Here is a 25,451-nt window from a genome sequence, read left to right as displayed (position 1 = left end):
TATTTTTAAAACGTTTTTATTTTTTCATTCAATCTGACTGAAAATTTATGGTCGGTCGGTCTACAGTAGCGATATTTTTTTCTGTCCTTTCCACACAAAAACCGTTTCTTGGACCCTTTCCCACGATGACACGTTGACCAGCGTCCATGCCGACTAAGAGCCTATATATATATATGTGAGTGTATAAGAGGACAATCGCACACGCAGTGAATCTCGAAGAGGGTTAAAACCCGGCGGCCGACACCCGTCGAGACAGAATATAGTATCAGCGGGACGCAATATCCTGAACATGTATATAAATACGCATGCTTGTGGTATGCACCCAGGATTTTGTAGGTCTTTTGTAAAACCCCTTTTTGTGGTTTTGTATACTAGACTATATTCTTGCGTATACGTGTCACCACTAAATATTTATGTGGCCGCAAATAATATATATAGGTATTTTATTATGTAACCATATGTGGGGTATAAGTACCTATAATACGTTTCAAGTAAAACGGGAAAAGGAATATGAAACACAGAGAAACCGAAAAATACCCATGATTTATGGCATTCAGTTATTTCCTGACGTAATACACTATAATACCTAAAATATCATAATATATAATATAATATAGAATTATTACCAGTACCAATACTACAACTATAATATGTACTGGTGTTTTGGTATGATAGATATTTTAGTTTCTAAATATGTAATCAACCCCTTTGACATCAATTAAAATAATATGGTAGGCATAAATTATATTAAAGTGGTAATATGCATGGAAGTTGTAATTGAGCTCTTGAATTCGTCATATACCTACTGCCATATTGGACCCTTATACTGTATAGTACACTTCACCACATGTTCATTGCCTCTATAAACTGTTTATTTCGGCAAAAATATAAAGATAATTTATTGTGATTATATACATACAACATACATCGATAATAAATAAATAAGATAAACTTATTGTTCGATGAAATTCATCACATTCTCTAAAAAAATATCACACGTAGGTACCTATTTACTTACACCTATGTTATATTTAAATGTGTTCCCAGAAACGAAAATGATATAGCATATTTTATGCTGCAGTATAGTGTAAGGTTTTCACGTGCAAAAATCCTCGTTTATTTTATAATATAACAGACTACCCTTAAAAATATATTTGGGGTGAGAACAATCTATATAAACGCATGTATATAATTGGAACCAATAAATAACATAAGACCCAGTCCAAGATTTGAATGTGACAAAAACTCCAATCCCTCTCTTTTTCTATATATAGCGCGTACATATTGCGTATATACTTATATATATTATATATAAATATAATAGAAGTGAGAAGGCGGCTTCTTTGCAGACGACAATAATAATCATAATAATAATACGCACCGCGATTTTTAGGTATACCAGAAAATACAATAATTTTTACAGGCTCGTTTTACGATTCGCACCCCCGTCGAGTAGCCCTTTGATCCCATGCCGACCCAGAATACATTACACGTATAAAAACACATTATAAACGTCATATTTTCTGACACATATTTCACGAATCGTCTATTGTTTTTCTCTGGTATATCGGTCGTTGTATAATACATTTAATTATTATTATTATTTTTTTTTTTGAGAATATGTACCTATATTATATCTATTCATACATAGGTATAATTTAAAAAATAATTTATAGCCACCTTTTACTAATTATAATCGTATTAGCAAAGCACCACACTCTCAAGTAAACATTACATAAACTATATTCCTACCTTATACTATGCATATATAATATTATGGTGGTTTTATAGTGCCGATGATATATCTACACCACAAAGAACACTTAAATATAATGAAGAATATAATCAAAAAAATAAACTCTCTTTTCAGTAGTTTTCAAATGAGTTCATTATATTGTTCCATTGGTATTCAATTAATTAAATGAGTATAGGTGGGTATATATTAGACACAAAGATATTATATATACATTAATGATTAGATACGCTACAATTTAGTATTGTTATACACGCAAAAGCTTAAACAAAAACGTTAGATTATCTGCGGTTTTCTTTTAAATAATATATTCATACACCGTATGTAGGTACACTCCTCTTTAGGTATAAGTATTATAGATGATGAAGCTACTGTGAATGTAAATGGACATGCTAGGTGCACTCGAAATGTGTTAACAACTCGACGACTGCAGGAGTCAATTTAAATACGTGCACACATGTTTTAACATTAAAATTGTCTATTACTGATGGGAAATTTAAAAAAAAATTCATCCATGGTTGATATAGGTATTATAATATAGGTATTAAATTATGATATATATTTATCTAGGTATATACTATATATAAGTACATAAGTACTTAGGTACTATTCTCGTGGAAAATTCATCTGTAATAGCTATCCAGTACCCTGCATACTTTAAACTATATTATAGGGTACCTATACGTCCTACCTATTTCTATATTATAATATAGGTAGATGTATTATCTTGCACTTATTTTATCTTGCGTTTAACAAACGGATATTTTAAACTACGCATTGAAAGATTTTATAGGTAATAAACAGCGTGCAGGTTTATACCTACAAAGGTATATGTAGCAAATCATATATCAAATTGAGCGAAACGTTTTTGAAATACAAGATAACATATATATATATTTCTAAGTACACTACTCTGCGTTAATTATATGACTTATATAATATATACAATGTATATATAGACAACTGATAAACATTATAATTATTCATTATCACACAGCTATATAGTTTAGGTATAGATTCGTCGTGAACTTACCACAGACGTGTTGTAAAGCGGTCCACCGGGTACGCGTGATATCGGATAGTCGGCCAACATGGTGTTGTTCTCGCGTGTGACCGATTATTTCAGTGCTTTTCGTATATTATGCCCCGTACTGTATCAGGGTATAATGATACCTACAATACGTCGTCACCCGCGATCGGCAAGTGGCGTAAGTATTGTGTGCGGTGCTCTTGCTCGGCGTCCGTCAGTATGATATTGTTAGTGTTCTGGTCGCGACCATAACTCGGTATATTATAATATGTTCGTATAATAAAATAGTGTCGGCGACGTATTAATTCAACGATACTCTACAACGCGTGTCATAATAGTATAATTTTGTATCAACAAATATTACGTTATATTACGCATGCGTGTGTTAACATATAATATAGATAACACGGATTTTAATCGGTTCTCAGACAACGAAAATCGTACATTTTTCAAACCGGCGCGTGTAAGACGGCGTCCGACAAAATAAACCGAATGAAAAACATAATAGAATCGAAAACCGATAAAAAACGAAACATCAAAAACTGTGTGAATCGAAACGAAAACAACAACAAAATAGAACGTCGCGCGAGACCGCGGTGCGATTATAACGAAACGGGCAATGTGTGTAGACTGTTCGGGACCGCGATCGGAGCGACTGTACGCGGACGGCAGTCGGCGGCGGCGGCGGCGTCCCGCTACAAGTGGGCGGAGATTGTCGGGGTCCCGGCGGCCAATGGACGGACACGCCCACGTTTGGCGTGCGTCGTCGTCGCGTTTCCCCGCCACCCGACCGCGCGTAAACCGCAATTAAATAGGGGCGCCCGGGACACGCCCCACCGCGGCGGTGCTCCTTTGCCCCCACCGCCGACGACGACACCGCCACCACCGGCGACGACGGCGACGACGACGACGACGACGCTGGGCCCGCCGCCGACACTGTGTATTATACGAGGAGGCGCGCGGCACCGAAAGTGGCGCCGCGCCGGTGTCGCCCGGTCGACGATCGATATTTTACATTTTGCCGCGCTGGGCGGTGACGCTGTATATTTTCATATTATTATAAGATATTATACCGGGGTATATACACACCGCGTGTGTATGTATTAAACACGTACTTAGGTATATTACGGGCTGATAGGTAGCTAGGTACCTATACCGCAATAGTAATAACAATAATATTCAACGCGTTCTCGTGTCCGCGCATGCATTTGTAGTGTATAACATAGTAACATAATAGTATAATTTGCGTTAGTATAAATATTTTATTTTACGCTACAAATATTATTATATTATATACAATATAATATACGCATAATATCTAATATCTATATTATGTATATATAGTTATAGCTACACTTTTGACGGATGCCGACGCCTGTCAATATATATCGTTCGGACGGATCCGGTACAGTATATTATACACGCGCGGTCATATAAATAATAATATTGTGTATACCTATAGGTACATTATTATTTTGTTATACATCGAAAGCTTTAGAGCGGCCGCTTTTTTATACTATACGCATGTCGTATTTTATTGTGAATAAATTTTAGTATTTTTAAATATTTTAATATATCCACTACGCTTAACTATATACATACTGTTTTATAGTAGTTGTATAATATTCTACTTGCAGGTTTAACGTGTTATAATAGATGTTGGCAAATTTCCGAGTGATGGACGCGCTTAAAGAGAATATAATCAACCAAACACAATATATATTACTTATACCCTTAGCTATGGTATACCTTTAATTAAATATAGAAATAATATATATTACAATTACATATAGTTTATATAGGTACCTATGTACGCATAAAACCGTTTTTATTTTAATTGCATAATGGACATATAGATAGGTACTCATAACCATTAGGTATATGAAAGATTTAAAACAAATCATAAACAATATTTTAATTTTTAATTTTTAATTTTTATAGCATGCTTCAAAAAAAATAAATATTTTGAAAATTCTGCTGCACATGTTCCCATCCCTGAAAATAACCCATCCTGCGCCCTTAGTAGGTGGTCTTTCCAATTGTTATAACCGATATAAAATATATAATATTGCGGCCAGCGGTGTATATATATAGCTGATTGCTGGTATATCGTAAAATTATACCATATGTAATGTAGTTACATTATATTATACGTTTATGTTTATATGAGCTGCAGCGCGATTTTGCAGCACGTGCTGAGATACACGTGTATTATTATATTGCGTAATACGCGCATTAGCGTGAACATTGTCACTACTCACTTACGTAGGTATATATAATATGTATACATATAGTATACCTATATTTATTAGATATAAGGATAAGATTAACAAGCGCATTGAAATGTATTGTCTTTTTTATGTAAGTATGTATAATATAATAATTTGGATTTGATATTGGTAAGTAGGTATATTACATATGTAATATGTATATACCTATAGACGTATATATTATAGCTATGTTGATTTTACAAAATTGTGCAAGGCCTTGCCAACCAACGGTGGTTCCAATACTCTCGATCTGCGCATGCATATTATATAGGTACACAGTTAACAAAATATAGAAATCTTTTATCCAAACACTTTATATAGGTACTCCTATATAAAGATAAATTTGTGAACAAAAAATCTTTGGCACTGATGACGTGCGTATACCTATTTATAAATTATTATATACATATATGTAGCATATATGCCTGTAATATGTGCTACCTATATTAATACAAGGTATAGCTGGTAGTATATATAGGTACTGTAGTGTTTATATTATTATACCAGAGGCGTAATTTGGGAGGGAGGGCAAAACTGGGGCATTTGCCTCAGTCTAGTATTTACATCAACCTTAATTCGGCAAATTTACCCCCTACCCCCTTCACCACTATGGCACTATGTTATGAGAATCTAAGTCAAAAAAATGTTGAGTTAGAAAAGCAGTGAAAAGTAGCCCTAGCCTAATAAAAACTGAAATGACACCACTGTATTATACTCATATATTTATACGTAAATCATGAGTTCAGGTAATAAACAATATATAGCTGTATTATGTATATTATGATAATACATATAAAGTATATGCGCATATATAGGTATATAAAGGTATATAACCCTCACCGTTGTATATTGTGTTTAAGTGATCCACCGATCAATATACATCTGTACAGCAAATTCGAGTGAGATGAATATCATCAACATGAACAACGAAGCGTTATATTACAGAAAATTGCACTTACAGATATATAATTGAATGTTCTTGATATGATGGTCTATATATACACTAGTTAAAAACCGTAACCATTATAGACCGAACTGCAGTACCTATACTACAGGTCTACAAACAATGCAATTTATAATATGATCCAAGACCGCTATTAAATACATACCAAAATAGCTAAATACCTATGTTTGAATTTTCGCATCAAATTAATTTAAAGTTATAGAAACGCTCACGCGAGGCATATATTATTTTCTTTGGGCGTAAACAAACCATCATTAATCATTTGTTATATCAACTATCGCAAAAATCTCGATGTTAATAGTAATTTACGCTGCTTAATTATTATATCTGTTATCATTCGGTTTACCGACCATATCATTAGTCATTATAGTCGAGAAAATATAAGAAAATTAAAATGAATAATGGATGCTAATTTATTGGTAATATACTAATGTATAGTATATAATGACTTATAATATACATACCTATACTAATATACTAGCATATATTTGTCCATTATTATGTAATATATATGTATATATTACTATAAATAGTGTTCCCTGACTTTTATACATATTCCCAATCATAATTAGGAACTATATCTATGTGGCATGTTGATTGTAGGTGCTACGTGTGTTCTATTTAATTGTTTATATTATATTAGTTGTCTATATATATATAGCTTAACTCAATAATTTAATCGTTGTACAAACCATTTTTTAAATTGTAAAACGCATATCAATTATTGTACCGTTTTGTTTAGTGTTTACTTGTATATACTCTATATGCGCAGGAAGTATATGTGTAAATATGATAAATATGTGTATATACTTATACTCATACTTACATTTATACTGCAGATAATTTATTTTTATATTAATTTTACGATATATATATACAATATATATCTACCTAATTATGCAAGTATAAGATATTATAATTATTCACTCGTGAACATTATATTTACGTTTATTCGAATGTATATATATACTTATACCTACGCGTTTTATGAAGGTACTTTTCTAGTTTGTAGTTTCATATCCATTATTTACACCATTCATAAGGTATGCAATAAAAAAATTTGTTTTGATACCGGCATATAATGTATAATTATTAAACAACACATTCAATGACAAAAATAATTAAAGGAGAAAAAAACATTATCATTGTTTTCTAAGAAATAAGTTTTTACCTATAGGTATTGTGAGAAAAATTCAAATAATATATATTATCATATTCTATCAATATATCTATAGGTACCTATACTGAAATAATTCAATAAATGAAAGTTAAAGTGTATACCTATAATCTATATGTGAGGAATGTATGTGTTTTAGGATAAGTACATAATTTAAAAGACACAAATCACAATATTTAAAGGTTCGCTTTTATTTCTTACACGATTATAATTCATCACAGATACGGACCAAATGTATAGAAAACTATGTTATAGAGACGCAGTATAATTTAAGATAAAAACTTAAAACTAAAAAATGTTGATGGTAATGATGATGATATAATAACAAAAAAATGAAGAAGCTATAATTGAGTATTTAATGACGAGACCGTGTGTTTAACGAGTTTTTGGCCAATTGAATTTTACAATGTGTATAGTAGGTATAGGTTCCTACATATATATTATTAATGTGTGTGAGTGGAACAGTGTGAGAGCAGCCACAGACCAAATTTCTATTGCAATTTCCGCTACCCCTATATTTAAGGCACATTAAACCGGTTGGGTTTGTTCTTCTGTATTTCTGTGGTAATGGGTTCGATGTATAGATCAACCGGCACGTAGCACCGGACTCTATCTGTATGTACATAAAATGAATGAGAGAATAAACAGACAGACTGGCAGCCGGACGGAGTGAACGCAAGAGGGGAGAGAATAATATATAATATATTATATATAGACGGAAAAGAAAAAAATACCGCCATCAAGGAGGAAATCATTTGTCCTCTGCAGCAGCGGTCGATGTCTGCATCAGAACCGATTTTTCAGCGATCTTTCGTCGTCGTCGGCTTAATGATACGACCCAAAGGCGCCACCGTCGTAGCATATATATTCGACGCACACACACAGATACAGACACAAGCTCGTTAACCAAACATTAGGCGCTTTCTGGTACCTCCCCTGTTATCTCCACCACTACACCCCACCACACGGCACCACCCACATTGTGTTTGTCTATATATACTGTGTACACGATACACACAAACACTGCACTGCACGTATACACAAATGTACTTGCGTCTATAATACATATATATATTCTTTATATACACTCAGCTGTGTAGCATATTTAATTTTCGTGTTTTCATAATGTATAAACTATATAGATATATACACCACGCGCTGACGAAATTAATTTCATGTAATCAATTTCCCAGATCACGTATACATAATACATATATATGTACATGCGCAAGTCGTATATATAATATTTATATACTACACCAGTGGTAACACACGCATTAGGTATTTATAATATTGTATAACGACGGAGACGTTTAATATATATAATATAAAGGAGGAGCACGACTTGTTTGGACAAGTCATAGAGAAAAATGAATAAACATGGGTAAAAATATAAATAATATGGGTAGGTACTGATAAATACACAACATCACAAGTATTTATGTACCTATATATGTATAGTGGTTTTCTACTTTTGGCCATTCGTGCACGTCCTGCAGCGGCTGGCTGGTGGTGGGTGCTAAATACGAGACGTGGAAAAATCGACTGTCGTTAACAAACTAAATATATTAAAAACACCGACGTATATATATATACATATTATGTATAATATCATGAACTCGAGCGTCGCGTTTCAACCGGCCGTTTCATTTGTTTTAAAAATGACGCCACTATACCAGCTATATATACCTATATGTATAAAATATATAATAGGTATTTATAATGTGTAGGTAATGTGTATAACTATATATTTTAAATATGTAGTGTATATAGGTACAAACTAGTTATAGTTAGATATATGTATATACAAATTAATATATAAATAGGTACATGGACACATATGGTCCAAGTCAGAATCTGCTGATGTAGTGCACGCGTGATTCGACTTCTGTCCAAAAACTAAACATAATATATAGCAGGTGTCATTTATATATAACCACCCCGTAATAGGTACTGACAACTGGGTTATATATCTATATAGGTACTCTACGGCTATCTACGCATATAAATTTCAAACAGCGGTAATCTGGTGTGAATGTATATATATATATGATTTACTATAGTACCTATCTTGGAGGTTCAACAAAAGGACTCGTCTTATAACGATAATATTATAGTATATACTATATATTATATTATATATATAATATTATGTATTATAATTATAATATAGGTACATATAGTTTAATTTTCTAAAATTATGACTAATGATTTATATATTCAATATTGTAAGTTACTACCTCCTAATATTCCTATATGGATTTATAGTATATGCATATATATATATATATATACAATATAAACTTAATTTGGAGACATATACAGATATACTTATATGTGACGACTGCAAAGAACACCATTCAAAAAACTTTAGATTTTAATCTTGAAAAAATAAATATTAATACCTATGATTTATATAAATATACTTATACAGTATAATACTATATTTACCTACATGTGCTGTGTATTTAGTTTGTTTTTGTACATCTGATGAACAACACTATATATAGCCTGCTCTTAATATTTTATTATTGCATCGCATGACTTTTGGTTAAGGCGTTCATAAACGAATAAGGACCTTATTATAATGTTAGACAACAAACTGGGTACTATACTAGAGGAGTAAGAGCAATATTTTAGCCGACATTTATTGCACAATTAAATTATTTGTTCTTGCCTACCATAACAGGTAATATTATTACATATAAATATAAAAAAAAACATCATTATATATTTAAATTCTGCGTGTAAAGCAAGGGCGTCCGCAGGAATTTGTCAAGGAGAGGGCAAAATATTTCCCTTTTTACATTTTTTGTTTCACTATCCTATTATAGTGATAAAGTATTTTTGTGGCATGTTTTCTTTCATATAAGCAGGGAATGTAAAATATTTAAGAATTATACGTAGATAGACAGACAGTTAGTTTTTGTGGCATTTGGGGGCATTTTGAAGTTTTTTTTAATATAAATTTTAAATTTTATTTTAAAATTTGCACATGTTTTTACATGATTTTAATAATAAATATAAGATCTAAAGTAAATTTTCAGTCCAGATTAAAGAAATCCAAAATGATAAGTTCTGTCTGTACAACTTTTTTACAATCCTTTAAAAATTTAAAATGTATAATGTTATCTATAATCAAAAAAATAAAAATAATTTGGTGCGCTATTTAGAATTGTTATGGAATTTTCAAGTTTTTTTTTAGGCCATTAAAATTATCAATAATTATATGATAATCTACCCAGAAAAAGCCAAGGGGGACTGCCCCTACTTCCCCCCCTGCGGACGCCCTTGGTGTAAAGTGCAATTTGTTTCACAGATATGTATCTTCAGATCATGAATAAAAATAAAATTCTATTATGGAAATCATTGGACACGATAATAATTGAGAATATATAATATTATAAAAGTTAATAATATAACATAGGCTACCTGTATAATTATTGTAATTTAAAATTTATTTGTACCATGTCGAACATATAACAAGGTTTTCTATACGAAATCAAAATGTAAAATCTTTAATTTGCAAACAAAATTAAATTGTTCTGTCCAAATTATAATATAACATCAAAATGTCAACGCATTCAGTCCATTCCATTCTGCTGAGTATATTGTGACTGCATGGTAGGCATACCCATAGTCTACTGAAATTACAACCTATTAGGTATATATAGACTATATGGCGTATGTATTACAGGTATAGCGTAAATATAGTAAGTACATGACGTATTATATTATTATTGTTGTTTTTATTATTATTACAGTCGCGTAGACAATAGGCAATTTTTGACAGGATTGCGGTAACGGATTGCTACCGGAGGTGACACGTGCGAGAGCGTTTAACTTGGCGAGGCACGTAAAAATATCCGATTATTAGGGAAACGTGGACGGCTGCCGACGGGGCGCGACGATGTATCTATATACACATTATAGTATTATACATATATTATATTATGTGTATATATACACATTATATATACATACGAGTGGTCCGCGATGTATACAACGCGGGGCGGAGTACATTTAAGCACAGAGTGTATATATTTAAATGGGTGTGCGCTATAACACTTATACATATATATATAGGTACGTATAGTTATTGGATGTGTTCATGATATTATATAATAACATAGTATGTAGATATATATATATGTATATAATGAGCAGTGCGTATATACGAAGCTAAAATAATAATACGGAGAAAGAGCACATTGTACTCATATTTGACAAGGCGCCCCGCGATGTGTATTATACATACAACTACCTAGGTATAGGTATGTGTATATTAAATATTATATTATATTGACTAATTGAACGCATTTTAACACACACTCACACCTCCTACATAACTGACCATTATTACATCGTAATACACGCCGCCGCGCTAATGATAGACGAGTTTTATCTATATATACGCACGAGTCGACTGGGCTTAAGAGTTTTTTTTTGCCAAAAACAAAAAAAAGGCCCGGGGGCGTGAATCACGAGGATTAACCTAATGACCGAACAAATTAGTGTATGTATGTATGTTTATATGTATATATAATATACACCAATCAATAACAAATTATTATTTGTAACATAAACTATATTATAGCCATTATACATTTTAATCGAATATTATTATACCTATATACGACATAGGTATACGTGCTTACAAAACGTTTTTACATTATCTCATAGTTTATACGAATGTAATTATATTGTAGAAGTAGGTATAGTGGATAGTTGTAGTTAGATATTTAAAATATAATATAGTAGGTTTAAAGTTGCGGTATTTTGCAGTTACGGCATATATAGGCGCAGTATAAACGTTTATAAAAGTGTTAATTAATTTGGTAGGTATTAGTATAAAAAAGTAACTTATTATAATATTAGATAAACACTATATATTATATAGGTAAAACATTATACCAGTATTACCTATATACATAAGTAAATTCCTAAAAAAAACAGAGAAGACACGCCTGCTGTATAGTAATTTTTTATTTTATGTATTTTGATATTTTTTAAGTACAACGTAGGTACGAATATCTTGTATTACATTTCCTAGCTTTTTACTCATAAACACAAATGTAAAAACCAAACACAAACATTGTACGGTATTCAAGAGCGGGTATAACCGTGAACTATACCTATAAGCGTTATAACTTATATAGTTATAGGTAATGCGACCACATTTCGGTGAAAATTATCTTCTGCTACGAATATTTTCGAGTCTCATCACTTTCCGTTTTCAGAAGATTACGTGCCGAGGGTGCGTCAAGGTAAGACGCTTCTTATACACGTCACCTATGTATATATTATATATATTACATTACATTTAAATAAATTTAAAAATTCTAACACATTAAAAGGTAGTAATCCCTTAATTGAAGCTATGCTTGTGGTATAATTTATATATATAATTATTCAAAGGTGAAAAGTTCATTGTATGGATAGAATAGTTTTTATTTCTTATACCCATTAATATATAGGTTAGGTTACTAATATATAGTCGTATTTGCACAATAAATATGAAAGTTCATAATATTCAAGTAAACCCTTTGGTCCTTGCAGCGGTGCACCCATAATAATAGCGTAGTATGACGAAGTACTATAGTTTGAAAATTTAAAACTATCAAAGCTGCCACCTTGTGCCATTTTAATGACACATTGAATCTCCCCGCCATAATTTAATTTTTTAGTAAAATTAATCATATGTGTATACTGTATATAGTATATTACACTATTACGTATATAATATATTTAATTTACCTTTCCCTCCTATAAATTGGTGCAGGAAAGCCACTGGAATATATAAAACTTAACCTATAACCTGGAGACAGCACACCATGGCGTTCTAAGTGTGTTGGTGTGTGTGTGTGTGCCCCGAAGTGAAAAGTCGTCGTGTCGAATACAGCAGAAATCGACACTATATATATATACACACGTGCCACCCGCCAAATGCGATCCGAAAAGTATTTAGCCCACGTCAGATGAAGCCCAAATATAATATGATTGCCATTTGTAGTCATTTGTATTTATATACGTCATATATACTTCCAAACCGGAAATGAACAAAGTAACCGTCATTATTATAGTTATTTTCATTACTATATGTAGAGCTATAGTATAAAGTATCTATGTCATATTTATTATTATTATGCATTTAAAATGCCTTACCGGATGAGGGTCTCGAAATGTAATCAAAGAATAAAATATTTGTCATCGTCTCGTCAAAACATTAATAAATAACTAGGTACATTTGACTCTAGAGTGTCTAGTTAACACTTATCAAAACATCATATTATTATAGGGTAGGTATATAGGAAGTGACCAATTTACGTGATTTAATTAAATATACATTTTTATGACAATAAAAATATATGTGTAATATGACGTACAGTATATTTGAATGAACACATAAATATTAAATACCTTATATTATATTATTATATAGCTCTTATTTGTCATAAAATTTAAATATATATTTAAGGGCACTTATATAACAAAAGTAGTTGAATTTTACGAACACATATATTTATAATGTATAATAGTGTGCAGTTATTTATAGACAGTAGAACAAAAATAGTTAGCTATATAAATAGAACTTTCAACATGTACCGAGTATAATTTATATTTTATAATTTAAAACTCTGTGTAATATTATAGTTTATATTAATATATTAACTTGATAAAATAAAACAACATTTTAACTTATATTTTTTTGCTTAATAAAAATACATATTATAACTGAAAACTTAAAAACTGTTATTTCATGAAAACATCATACATCAAAATACATAAAAACTTTAATTTGTGTTTGTTTATAGGTTATACTTAAGGATAAAATAATTTGTATCGTTATTTTTTTTTTTTTAATTGTATATTATCAAAAACAAAAATTGTATTCTATAACAAACGTAATAAGAATTAAGGAACATAAACAAATTACAACATTTTTAGAAGAAATATCATAATATGCTTAAATCATTACTTTAAAAATACAATTATTATATTGTTTAGGATATACGTAATACATGACCTTCAGTTTTCGATTAAAGTAATTTTAAAATGTACATATATATTATATATTATACGTATATACTATATACCTAAAACATTTTGTGGTTTAGTAAAATTATAGACTTAGGTACAAGTTACAATAGATACAATATTGCCGTCATCATGTACACAATTAAACAGGTAGGTAAACGCTTATTTGTTTCCACAACTGCAGAGCTGTGCTTAAATAGTACTTTTACAGACTTTTTTTTTAAATATCTAAATAGTATCAAAATGTAAAAGGAATATGAAGTCTGAAGTTTAAGGAGTAAATATATGTTTATATAATATTATATATTGTGTTGTAGAGTTATGATAAAATATAAATGTACCTATGTAATATATGGGTACCTATATGATTAATCAAATTCTATGGTTTTGCAAATAGTTTTAATAATTTAATAATTATTATTAATTTATGTACGTAGGTAATATATTATGTATATAAAAAGGGCTTTGACAATGTACTATCTGGTGCGCGCGTGTTGATTTATATTCTATCAAAACTTAAGAGGATATGAGAGAATTTGGGGAGCTCAATGGTTGTGTATAAGGGTGGAGGACAGGGGGGTTAATGAGCTAGCGTCATAAATTTCATCGGTGCATAAACAAGGCCGCGACTGATTTCAGTTTTATGAGCCCATAAATATAATTTAATATGCCCGTTTAGTTCACGCATATACTGCACGCGGCGCAGTGTAGGTATATAATAATATGCACATATATATTATCTGAGAACGGTAAACTTTAATATTTCAATCGATCATTTGCAAATATAGAGTAATAACTATTATATAGGTTCGTAAACATATGTATAATTATTTATGTGCACATGGACGATTTTTAAATAAAAAAATGTTGATATTATAAATTATTATAAAAAAAAAATTATAAATTTATCACTTTATATTATATCCTAGGAAATATATTATAATATCAAAGTGCCACAATGTAGGTACTTATATTATGGCACAGTATATATATATGACGAGTGTAGGAGTATATTAAACATTACTAAATATATTATAATATATAGGTATATACTATATTAGCTATTATATATAGGTACCTATACTATATATAATAGCCAATAGGTATATATGATAGGTTTTACACTGATTCTTGCCCGTGAGCCAAACGCAAAACATTATTCACAAATCACAATAACTGGTATATATAAAGTATATACATAAAATATTATTATTAATACCTTATAAGTTTATATTATATACCTATATAATAGGTACACCCGCCGTTTAACCATTTAATTGTGCGCACTTGTTGAGAAACAATATAAAATAATTGTCCAAACTATGTATTTACGAAAGGTAAATAAATAGACAAATATGAAATAGTATAATAGTTTGCATATAGGTACCTATACGATTAGGTTATAATATTATTGAAACAAAAAAAGGATTCTTTAAATTAAATATTTACAATACCGATATAAATTATAAGGTAACTATACATATAGATTTAGAAATCTGCACGTTTAGTCTTTACTATAGATATAACTGATATACCGACACTGCAATAGTTATATACTGAAAATGTGAGTTTATTCTTGTTAATATCTGTGATAATCGTTGTAATAATGTATACATGTAACGTTATGAGTTATTACTTATGAGGTAATAATAAAAAAAAAATTCGATTAAAAATTCAATCAATGTTAATATTATTTTATAATAGTAGTTGGAATTTAAAAAAAAAAACAAGATTTAATGAGTTATTAAATTCAGAAGTAATTTACTTTTTATATAATTGTTTACAGTTTTTACAAATAACCTATAATAACCAATAAGTAATAATAATAGCTAAAATAAAAAACAAGTTTTTTTAATTGTATTATTGCTGATTTTTAAATTATCTATTTAATTCTAAATTTTATTTAGATTATTAAAAAGTTTATAGTATAAGTTTAAGAGACACGTTTTTTCCATTAAGAAGCTTTATTTATCTAGGTAAAGTGAAACTTAGGAACTCTACTACGATGATTAATCTGACTGAATTCACAAAAATAAATACATTTTAATAGTTTAATATACTTAATAGTTATTTAAGATCTATATTATAAGGATATCTTTACTTTTTGCTGTGTCAATTATAGGTTTATTGGCAACCATAAAATATTTAGTTGTTATTAGAACTATTTTAAAAGTATTAAAAAAAAAAAAAGATACATATAATATCCCACATAATATATTAATAAACATTATTCTGAGTTTCATTTATGTTTAAGAATAATATAATATATTTTTAATAATTATTAAAAATTTTAAACAAATATTAAAATATACATCTTAATAATTTATATAATATACTATACATCACACCTTTGTAGCGTAACCAGAGGGGTTTTGGGTTTTTAACCTCCTCCGCACCATTGACATTATTTCCCCGAAAACTTTAAAAAACTTGGTTTAATTTATATTTACCTCCCCCCCCCCCCATTTCATAATCCTGGCTGCACCACTGCCTAGTACCTATAAGTATATACATATATATATTTTAGTATGCCTATAGTTCAAAATGTTTTCTGTACGGGTTAATTTATGCACGCAGGTTAACAATAGTCGATATACACTATTATAGTACTATACCATATGTATACACCGTCCATTATATGTATATATTGTATTTACTAAATGTACTTATTGATGATACTTGATTTAGAGAACCTATATCAACTGTACTTTTATTTTTTATTTATACAGCGGTGTATCTCAAATAATTAATACAGTTTTAAACTTAAATATGATCGTGATGTACGCTCAAAATAAATAATCGTATAATATATCTAAAATCACCAAAAGGCAAACATATAGGTACCATTTTTAATATTTAAAAACCTATTCTAATGTATATGGTTGTATTCAGATTTCAGATGCACGATTAGGTACCTACATAATTATACTATTTAATTTATAAATATTATTATTCTTACTTTTTCACAGTACAATGCGTTGCAATTTTCGGCTAAATGATAGCTGCTGTACGGATACGACATGTCAAGTGTGGTCATTTCGACAATCGATTATACGCACTAGTATTTTATATTTATATATATGTGTACGCGTGTGTGTGTGCATGTGTGTATGACACTACTACAACAATACATGAATATTTGGAGGGAAAAAACAATCACGTAAAACCCACGAACTTGTAGACTTGTCGAGATTTCGTTTAAGACTGGTGCAGTATAACTAATAAAAATCTGGCTTATGAAAAAAAATGTATCTATACACCCGTGTTAATAAAAAAAAAGGAAAGACGGTTTAAACGAGTCTTGCCGTTTCATTGGCTCAACAATAATTAGTCGTTTACTACACCCACACTATATAACCACCACTTTGATTAGTCCCACAAACCGGCGTTCTACGCACCTTTAAAAAAAATTATTAATTAATTTTCGAAAAACAAAAGCGAAACCATCTCAATACCGCACTTACAAGTTATATAACAATTAAACCTGCCGCATGATTATAAGCTGTTGTATAGGTACCGTAAAATAGCCTTCTTATATATTATATTTTATTAGGTATTTATATACATGGAATACCGTTTTATGTAATTTATAATTTATTGTACATAGTCTTTGGTCAAAAAAAATTTAAATTAAAATCCATACTATATATTATATATTAGTACATAATTATAGGTTTGTATAAACATAACTTTGTACATATATGTATATCTATAAATTATAAATGTTATAAATATGTAATATTAGTAAAAATGTAAAAAAATTAATAAACACATGTGTACTTATAAGTACGGTTTATATCCATTACACAACTAATAAAGCTATTTCAAATTTGTCAATATTTTATATGTACTGTAATTTAGACCTATAAAATATTATAAAATATTTAAAATGTTGTCTAGGTAAACTATATTAGATCTATGTAGTATCAAAAATGTATAAATTCATGTATAGTTATTATATATATTCTACAAGACTCGTCCATTTTATTTGTACAATTTCCAAGATTTAGTTATCTGCAGCCGTTTGCCAGTTTGCAACGCGTTCGCACGTTGTGTACTATATTGTGTTGCAGACGGGCACAGGTTTTGTTTTTTCGTCCGATTCGACGTTGACTTAAAATATATCGTGTTATATACTTGATGAACAATGGGATCATCACACACTGTATAATATGTATACATAAATAGTCATCAAGTGATCCACATCCAATTGTTTACATGCGAAGTGTCGACCGGTGTAACAGGTGAATTTTATTGAGTCGTAGATAACACCTTGGATCGAGTCGCAAATTATTACATAGGTACATTATGACCATTGTATATTGCAAGCGAAGTATTCATCCCATTTAAAAATTAAGACTATAGTGGAATTTGTTACCAACAATTTGTATCTATTATTGAAAAAAAGGAGGGGGTCTGCATATTTTATTCTTTAATTATTATATGTCGCCTATATTCACCATTTATAGTATTTTTTTGTCGTGCCTAATTGTTGTCAAAACGATATCCGTGTAATCTTGGAGACAATTTTTACCATCATTTTTTATTTTATATAAACTTATTGGCCGGGTTTTGAAACAGATAGAACAAATAAAAAATTGTGTCCTGCGGGTAATTTACTTTTCATGGGTGGTATTATTATTATATCCAAAAATGTGCAATACAACTCAATTTTAAATCATAAAAAATGAAGTGCGAGGATATTGACTTTAAACTATTATATGTTCGCAATTTGTATTATTATCTAGCTGCAGTATTATTATCAGGTATATTATAATATATATAGGGAAGTGTTATAGTTTAAGTATTGATAATTTATTGATAATCCATTTTTTTTTTATAGGTAATAATATAATTGAAAATATTTTAGAAATATTAAGAAAGAACATATTTTACCACTCGTTCGCACGTTTAATATTGACTTTTCATTAAAAAAAAAAAGTAATGGAAATTATTAAGTGATTGCGAACAGCAGCGGCGTTAAAGGGGCGGCTTAGGACAACGCCCGAAACACAGGTCGGCATCATGGGCGTGTATATTTAAAGAGAACATACAATAGACAAATTGTATCGTCACAGGCACATTATAACTAGAAATCATATATCATACCAAATTCCTTTCATAAAATCGAAAATGTTTGTTTTTTCGATAGATTATTATATATATGTATACAAAAAAATAAAATAGAATGTGTTAAAATTGTAAAGTGCTACTATATATTTTACAGTCGATAAAAAAAACACAACTAAATTAGATGGCGCAAAAATCGTTTATAGGCGCCAGAGGCGGTATCCTCCGTGTGCGCTTCTAATCTCACGGATATTGGATTTATTGGTCCGCAGTTACGCAATAAATATATAGGTATATAGTACGCACACCGGGAACACCAAAAATAATATTTTCATCCCAAACAACCAAAATCATTTTGATTAAAATCGAAAAAAATTAAGTAGTAACAGTCAGTTAATTTTTATTTTTCAACTATATAATCTATATGATTAGTATATACTATAAAGTATACACGTAACCGGTATCTATACCTATATTTAAACGCCTAATTATGATTAAAATGAATCAAAATAATAATAATTAGGTATATTACAAGTATATATATATACTATATAGGTATATACAACAGTATAATACTTGGAAAATTAAAAGCGTGCGATTACTCTATATATATATATATATATACCTATAGGTACTATACCTATATATAAACAAAATTATATTTTGTTATAAGCCGTGTGGATATTATGAGGGAGAGAATATATTATTATTAAAAAATAATATTCTCGCTTTTTTGAAGATCGTTAGAAAAGTGCCTCTCAGTATAAGTGTTTATAATATTAATAAAAAAATTTTTTTTTTATTTATATCCTCTTGTACATACATTGTAAATATTGTAAAGTTGACCTTAATCCTTTTTTGTCGGTAAAACGTGTCGTTGGAATCCGATTTTTTTTATCGTTCAACGCTTAAAAAGGGTTTCGTTAACATAATTTTTAAGCTATTAAAAGGGAGTGATAATAATGACCGTCATTTAACACTCCCCGCGTCTGCGTCGACGATATCCAATTTTTTTGTTCGTTAAAACTTAATTTGTTTTTATTAATTATTATTAGATATTGCGCATTATTACACTATCGTACATCTTGTACAAAGTATATTATTGTATACTATGATATAATAGTAATTATGCAGCGGGTACAATATTGTACACGAGCGTATACAACAGACGTGTTATATAGGTACCTATAGTTATTTATATATCTCTGCTTGCTATGACTTAGAGAGACTAACTTAGAAACACTTGACATTGAAAAAATACTCTTATCATTGGCAATTACGTACCTTATTTGCAGGAAAATCGTAATTTCCTCCTTACCATTTGCCAATATGTACCTAACATTGTTCTTTTCCAACACGATAACCTTAAAAGTTATAATATAGTGTTTGAAACGGCAAGCCAGTTCCTTCGATAATATTATTATACGTGAAATAAAAATACGATTAGTGCGTACGATGCGATTGAACACGATTACGATAAATCGTCGTGTGAATGGGTCGTCGAGGGGAGAGATGTGGAGAAAATGGTAAATATAATATTATGACCGTTTATAGGTGTAGAGAAAAAAAAATCACTCGATTAAATTTCCCACACGTATTCCCCGTATAATATATATCACACTCGCTCGCACAGCGAGGGGGTGGTCGATTCGTGTTATAATGTTAAATTAACTTTGCGGACTCGTTGCCGCAGTATTATAATATAATAACGTAAGCAATGACCCTGTAACGATGTTATATTTACGTAATATTGCTTATAATATTATTATTATTGTCGCGCGCGCGGGGTCGTCGGCGCGATGTGCGCGGATTATCGCCGATATACACCCACCCGCGGCTGCGCGCCACCAGTGTGACGATAGGAATTGAATTATCGCGGCGGTGCCCCGGACAGACCGAGCGACAGCGCGTGCACGCCGCGAACAGGGAGCGGCCGCGGGGCACGTTGACTATTGAGAACGCGTCGTGTCTCGTATAATAGTCGTCGTCGTCGTCGTCGTCGACTCGTCGCTGCGGCGATGAAAAATATTCGAATATGATTATTATTATTATTCAACGGTCGCGTGCGCGCGTGCAGTTCTATAATAAAAAATAATATATTATATCACAAAATATCACAGTCCCGTCGGGGCTACTGCTGCAGCTCCTGCTGCTCTGTTTCTGCAGCTCTGCTGCTGTCGTCGTCGTCGTCGTCGTTCGCACGTGAACAGAGGGCGAACGGGTGCGTGTGCGTGCGCGCGCGTGTAAGGAGATGCGTTTGAATAATTACCGCGCGGTCTTTCTGTCCGTTCCACTGGCCACCGCCGCAGCCGTTAAATTAGCCGCGCGCGCGGGCGCCCGCTAAATAATACAATATTATTATTATTATTATTACTATATCGACAATCGACTATACGTATATGTGTGTGTGTGTGTGTGTGTGTGTGTGCATACGGTTCGTCCCGTTCGTTTGTCGCCCGCACTTGTTAACGGGTACTACAACGGACAATGATAATTATCGCGACGCGTCTGTTGTTCGTTTGTGCGCCGCGCAGTCGTTTGTCATACCGTATGATATCACATTGTGCTGCGCGAAGCGGCCGCGCGTTTTTGCCGATGACATATTATATCGTTACGATCCCCCGCTGCACGCGCGCGACACTATAACTCCGCTGGACGACGACCGCTGCAGCCATCGCATCGTATATTATGAGCTCATAATAACGTTCGAGTGTTGGACGCGCGCATACGTCACGACCACCGCGCGTTCGTGGTTATTGCCGCGGTCGTGACGCGCTGTGTACATAACGGAATATCGTGGGCGTTCTGTATTATATTAAAAGGCATCAAGTCGATATTTCCAATTTTTATTGCTGCGGGTCAGCGAAAACGGGGCACAATAATATCGTATGGCGTGCTTTATCGCCTCGTAGACAACGTTGTGTTGATTGATTGTGTTAATTATACGTCATAATATTATTACATAATACATATACTTTAATTTTAATTATGTTGCACGACATGCTAATATACCGTAGGTTTTTCAAATACCTACTTACCTATATAATATTATAACATTTCGAAAATCCGTTTAACTTAGTTAGATATCTAAAAATATATTCATACTTAGTAGTTAGTATCTATATAGTGGCCTTAATTGAATGCCAGTATAGGTATATTATATGCAGTTAAATAAAAATTGTTTTTAATCGCAATGGCTCACGGAACGTATTACAGTGTAGGTACATATTATGATATATCACAAAAACTTTCGCGTTTTACGTGTTCCTACCGCCGAATATATATAAGTATAGTGTATACAATATGATATAAATGCTTTTAAGTAGGTACCAAACTGATCTGATGTTTGGTTTTTAAGAGCAACCTAGCTGTGGTATACTTACGATGATTAACGCGTCACCTTTAGACCGTTTTGCATAATTATAATATCGTTGGCTAAATATTCTACAGTGTGGGAATAAGTTCAATGAAAAATAAATATGTATGTTATCATAATATACTTATACATGAACCGAAACCAAACTGAGAATAATTGTTTTTTTTTTTGCATATTATAAATTAAGTAATGTAATACGATAGTAGGTTTATATACCTAGTTGATATGTTATTACGGTACCTATACGTTTTTTAACCAGCAAATAATTAAAAACAGAAACGAGCGTGTAAAACCTCTACTTCAACGCATGCATCAATTGTTTTGTTTTTAAAGTGTTATAATATAATATATACAAGTATTAAGTATCTAGAAATAATGACCATCGAAATTAATTATGGACCACAATTTAAATTGCATTAATATTAATGTTAATAAACATATTTAGTACATAATTTATTCTTATTTTAATATCGCAATTATTGCTATACAATAAAGAACTTCCCTTACGAACGTACAACCAATAATAACGGTATCAGATGGCTGCAGGCTGCAGCGAATCATTAGAGTTTTAAACGTCGTTTTGAACCGATCAAAATATAGTAGCAAAGTATGTAACACATTTAAAAGAATCAATAATATATATTAAGTACCCTATCAATAAATTATTAACCTATAGAAATGTATTATACAAATTACTTATAAGCTATAATCTATATTAAAGTTAAACGGAATTTGATTCACGAGGTGTCCATGGACCTTATATGTTATATTTCGGTACGAGTTTCTGAAATTTTTTTGTTTTGTAATAAATTGTTTTCTTTATTACAGCACGTCTTATATAATATTATATTAATTCCTAGACTTCTTATATGAAGAGTTTGGTGAATAGTGAATACCACAATGATTAATATCACTCCGAGTTTAAAAAGTAACTTTAATTATTATATATTATTATTATAATTGTTTATACTACTTATATACATTTTGTCATATTGAAACAAAAGCTTGGATACCACACGAAGTTACTGGTTAAAAAGTGCTGCAGGTAAATAATAATAAGTTAACTGTTTACGGTAAGTTATAGTTTATAAGTGAATATTTCAAGGTTTGTAACTTCTGTGTTTAAAAATCGTATATCAAAAAGCGTTATTGCTCAATGATTTCCTAGAAAAAACACTGCAGCAGGTGTACACGACCCTTATAAATCAATTATTATGTTTATACCACATCACAATAGACTGCAGGCATCTATCTTCCTTCATAATATAATATTTATGGATCAAGAATTTTGTAATTTCGTAATTTACTTTATAGCCGTGTCTATATATAGTGGGTACAGTACACGTCTACACACATAGGCATGTTCCTATTATGTTAGACCCTTCCGGAGGGTTGGCCGGAAATGAGAATTATGATTTTAATTTATAAAATGTATATTATAGGTATACCTACTACGATTTTAGAACATAATACTTTTTTCATTATCCATTTTCACTCATATACCTATAGTATTACTGGGTTTCGTATTGATTTTGTTTTATTTTAAGAAAACTAAAACACATAAAAAAACACACTTTTTTACGACTGCTTTGAAAATTATATATAATATATTCAGAGGTTGTACAATACGAATATAATACACACGCGACGATTGATTCAAGTCGTTTTCACACTAAATAATACAAAAACCCATGAAATATTCACCGCGCGTGACCTCAGGGTTAAGACCGTGCGTTATTGATTGGCCGCGGGAACACACTCACACAGACAGGCGCAAATAGTATACATCACACGGGAGTACACGACACACATAAATATTATATAGGTACATAATAATATGTGCTCGTGTGCAATGTGCATATAATATATCTAATAATATTTAGATTGTGACACGTTATAATGATACGGCCCAAAGCTGTTCCTGTATATTAATATAATCACTCGCAGGTCTCTCGCAGGTACACGTCTTACTTAGCCAGGGCATACCTACTACGGAATACTATAAAATAGAGAGTATATTGTAGGTACATATTACCTACACGCATACTCGTATAATAATATATATATACAGAGTGTAACTGATAGAACTGACTTTTGGAACAACTTTTGTTCTAATCAATATTTAAATTACAGTCACTTGCATGCGCTACACATATGTTATACAAAAAATTATTCTTATTTTTTAACACTGAAAATAAAAAATTTTAAATTTGATTCAAATTTTTTTGGATATATTCTGCAAATTAATCAATTTGTGAATCCGATTATTAAAACAATTATCTATGTCAAGTAGTTTATATTTTGGAATTTTTTAAAATATCAATATTTTTTTTTTTTTTTTTGATTAAAAATAAATTTGGACCGTAATAAACAAATTTGGAAATTTGCTGACATGATATTTCTTAAATTATTTACTAATCATAATATAATGTTGTCATGCGTTTAAATAGCATCATTTTTTTTTTCTTTTCGTCAGGTCTTTCTGTTACGCCTTGCAGTATAATATGCGTGTCCTTATTACACACACACACTCGCATACTATATACGACCACATAGTGCATGAAAAAAAAAAAGTCACAAATAATATCGTTATTATGCAGGGCCAATGTTTATATAATTTACGACTCGCGAACGAAAACGTTTTGTATAATATTATTGCGCGTACCTATATAATATATATATATAGGTACAATATAAACATATTATACGCGAATGTCTTATATTGCGTTGTGAAGCGTACGAGTAACCTACCTATATCACGTGGTGTGTGTGT

General features: G+C 30.8%; 1 protein-coding gene across 4 annotated transcripts in view; it reads right to left on the bottom strand.

Annotated features, from left to right (window-relative positions):
* The window catches only part of LOC100167763 (transcription factor Sp9), a 73,583-nt gene that overhangs the window by 15,472 nt on the left and 32,660 nt on the right, over window positions 1-25,451 (bottom strand). Inside the window, exon 1 of one of the 4 annotated variants that reach the window (XM_008181525.3) lies at window positions 17,192-17,644. The exons of 2 other annotated variants lie outside the window; for them this stretch is intronic. In XM_008181525.3, coding sequence (XP_008179747.1) covers window positions 17,192-17,269 — 78 coding nt within the window. In that variant the 5' untranslated portion in view covers window positions 17,270-17,644. Of the gene's footprint in view, window positions 1-2,786; window positions 3,464-17,191; window positions 17,645-25,451 lie in introns of those variants that run through there. One more of the 4 variants, XM_008181526.3, reaches the window with a different exon arrangement.

This window comes from Acyrthosiphon pisum, chromosome A1 (genome assembly GCF_005508785.2).
Source record: "Acyrthosiphon pisum isolate AL4f chromosome A1, pea_aphid_22Mar2018_4r6ur, whole genome shotgun sequence".
Taxonomy (NCBI): Eukaryota; Metazoa; Arthropoda; class Insecta; order Hemiptera; family Aphididae; genus Acyrthosiphon; species Acyrthosiphon pisum.
Note: the sequence above shows the minus strand (reverse complement) of the source record. Positions and strands in the feature narration are given on the sequence as shown.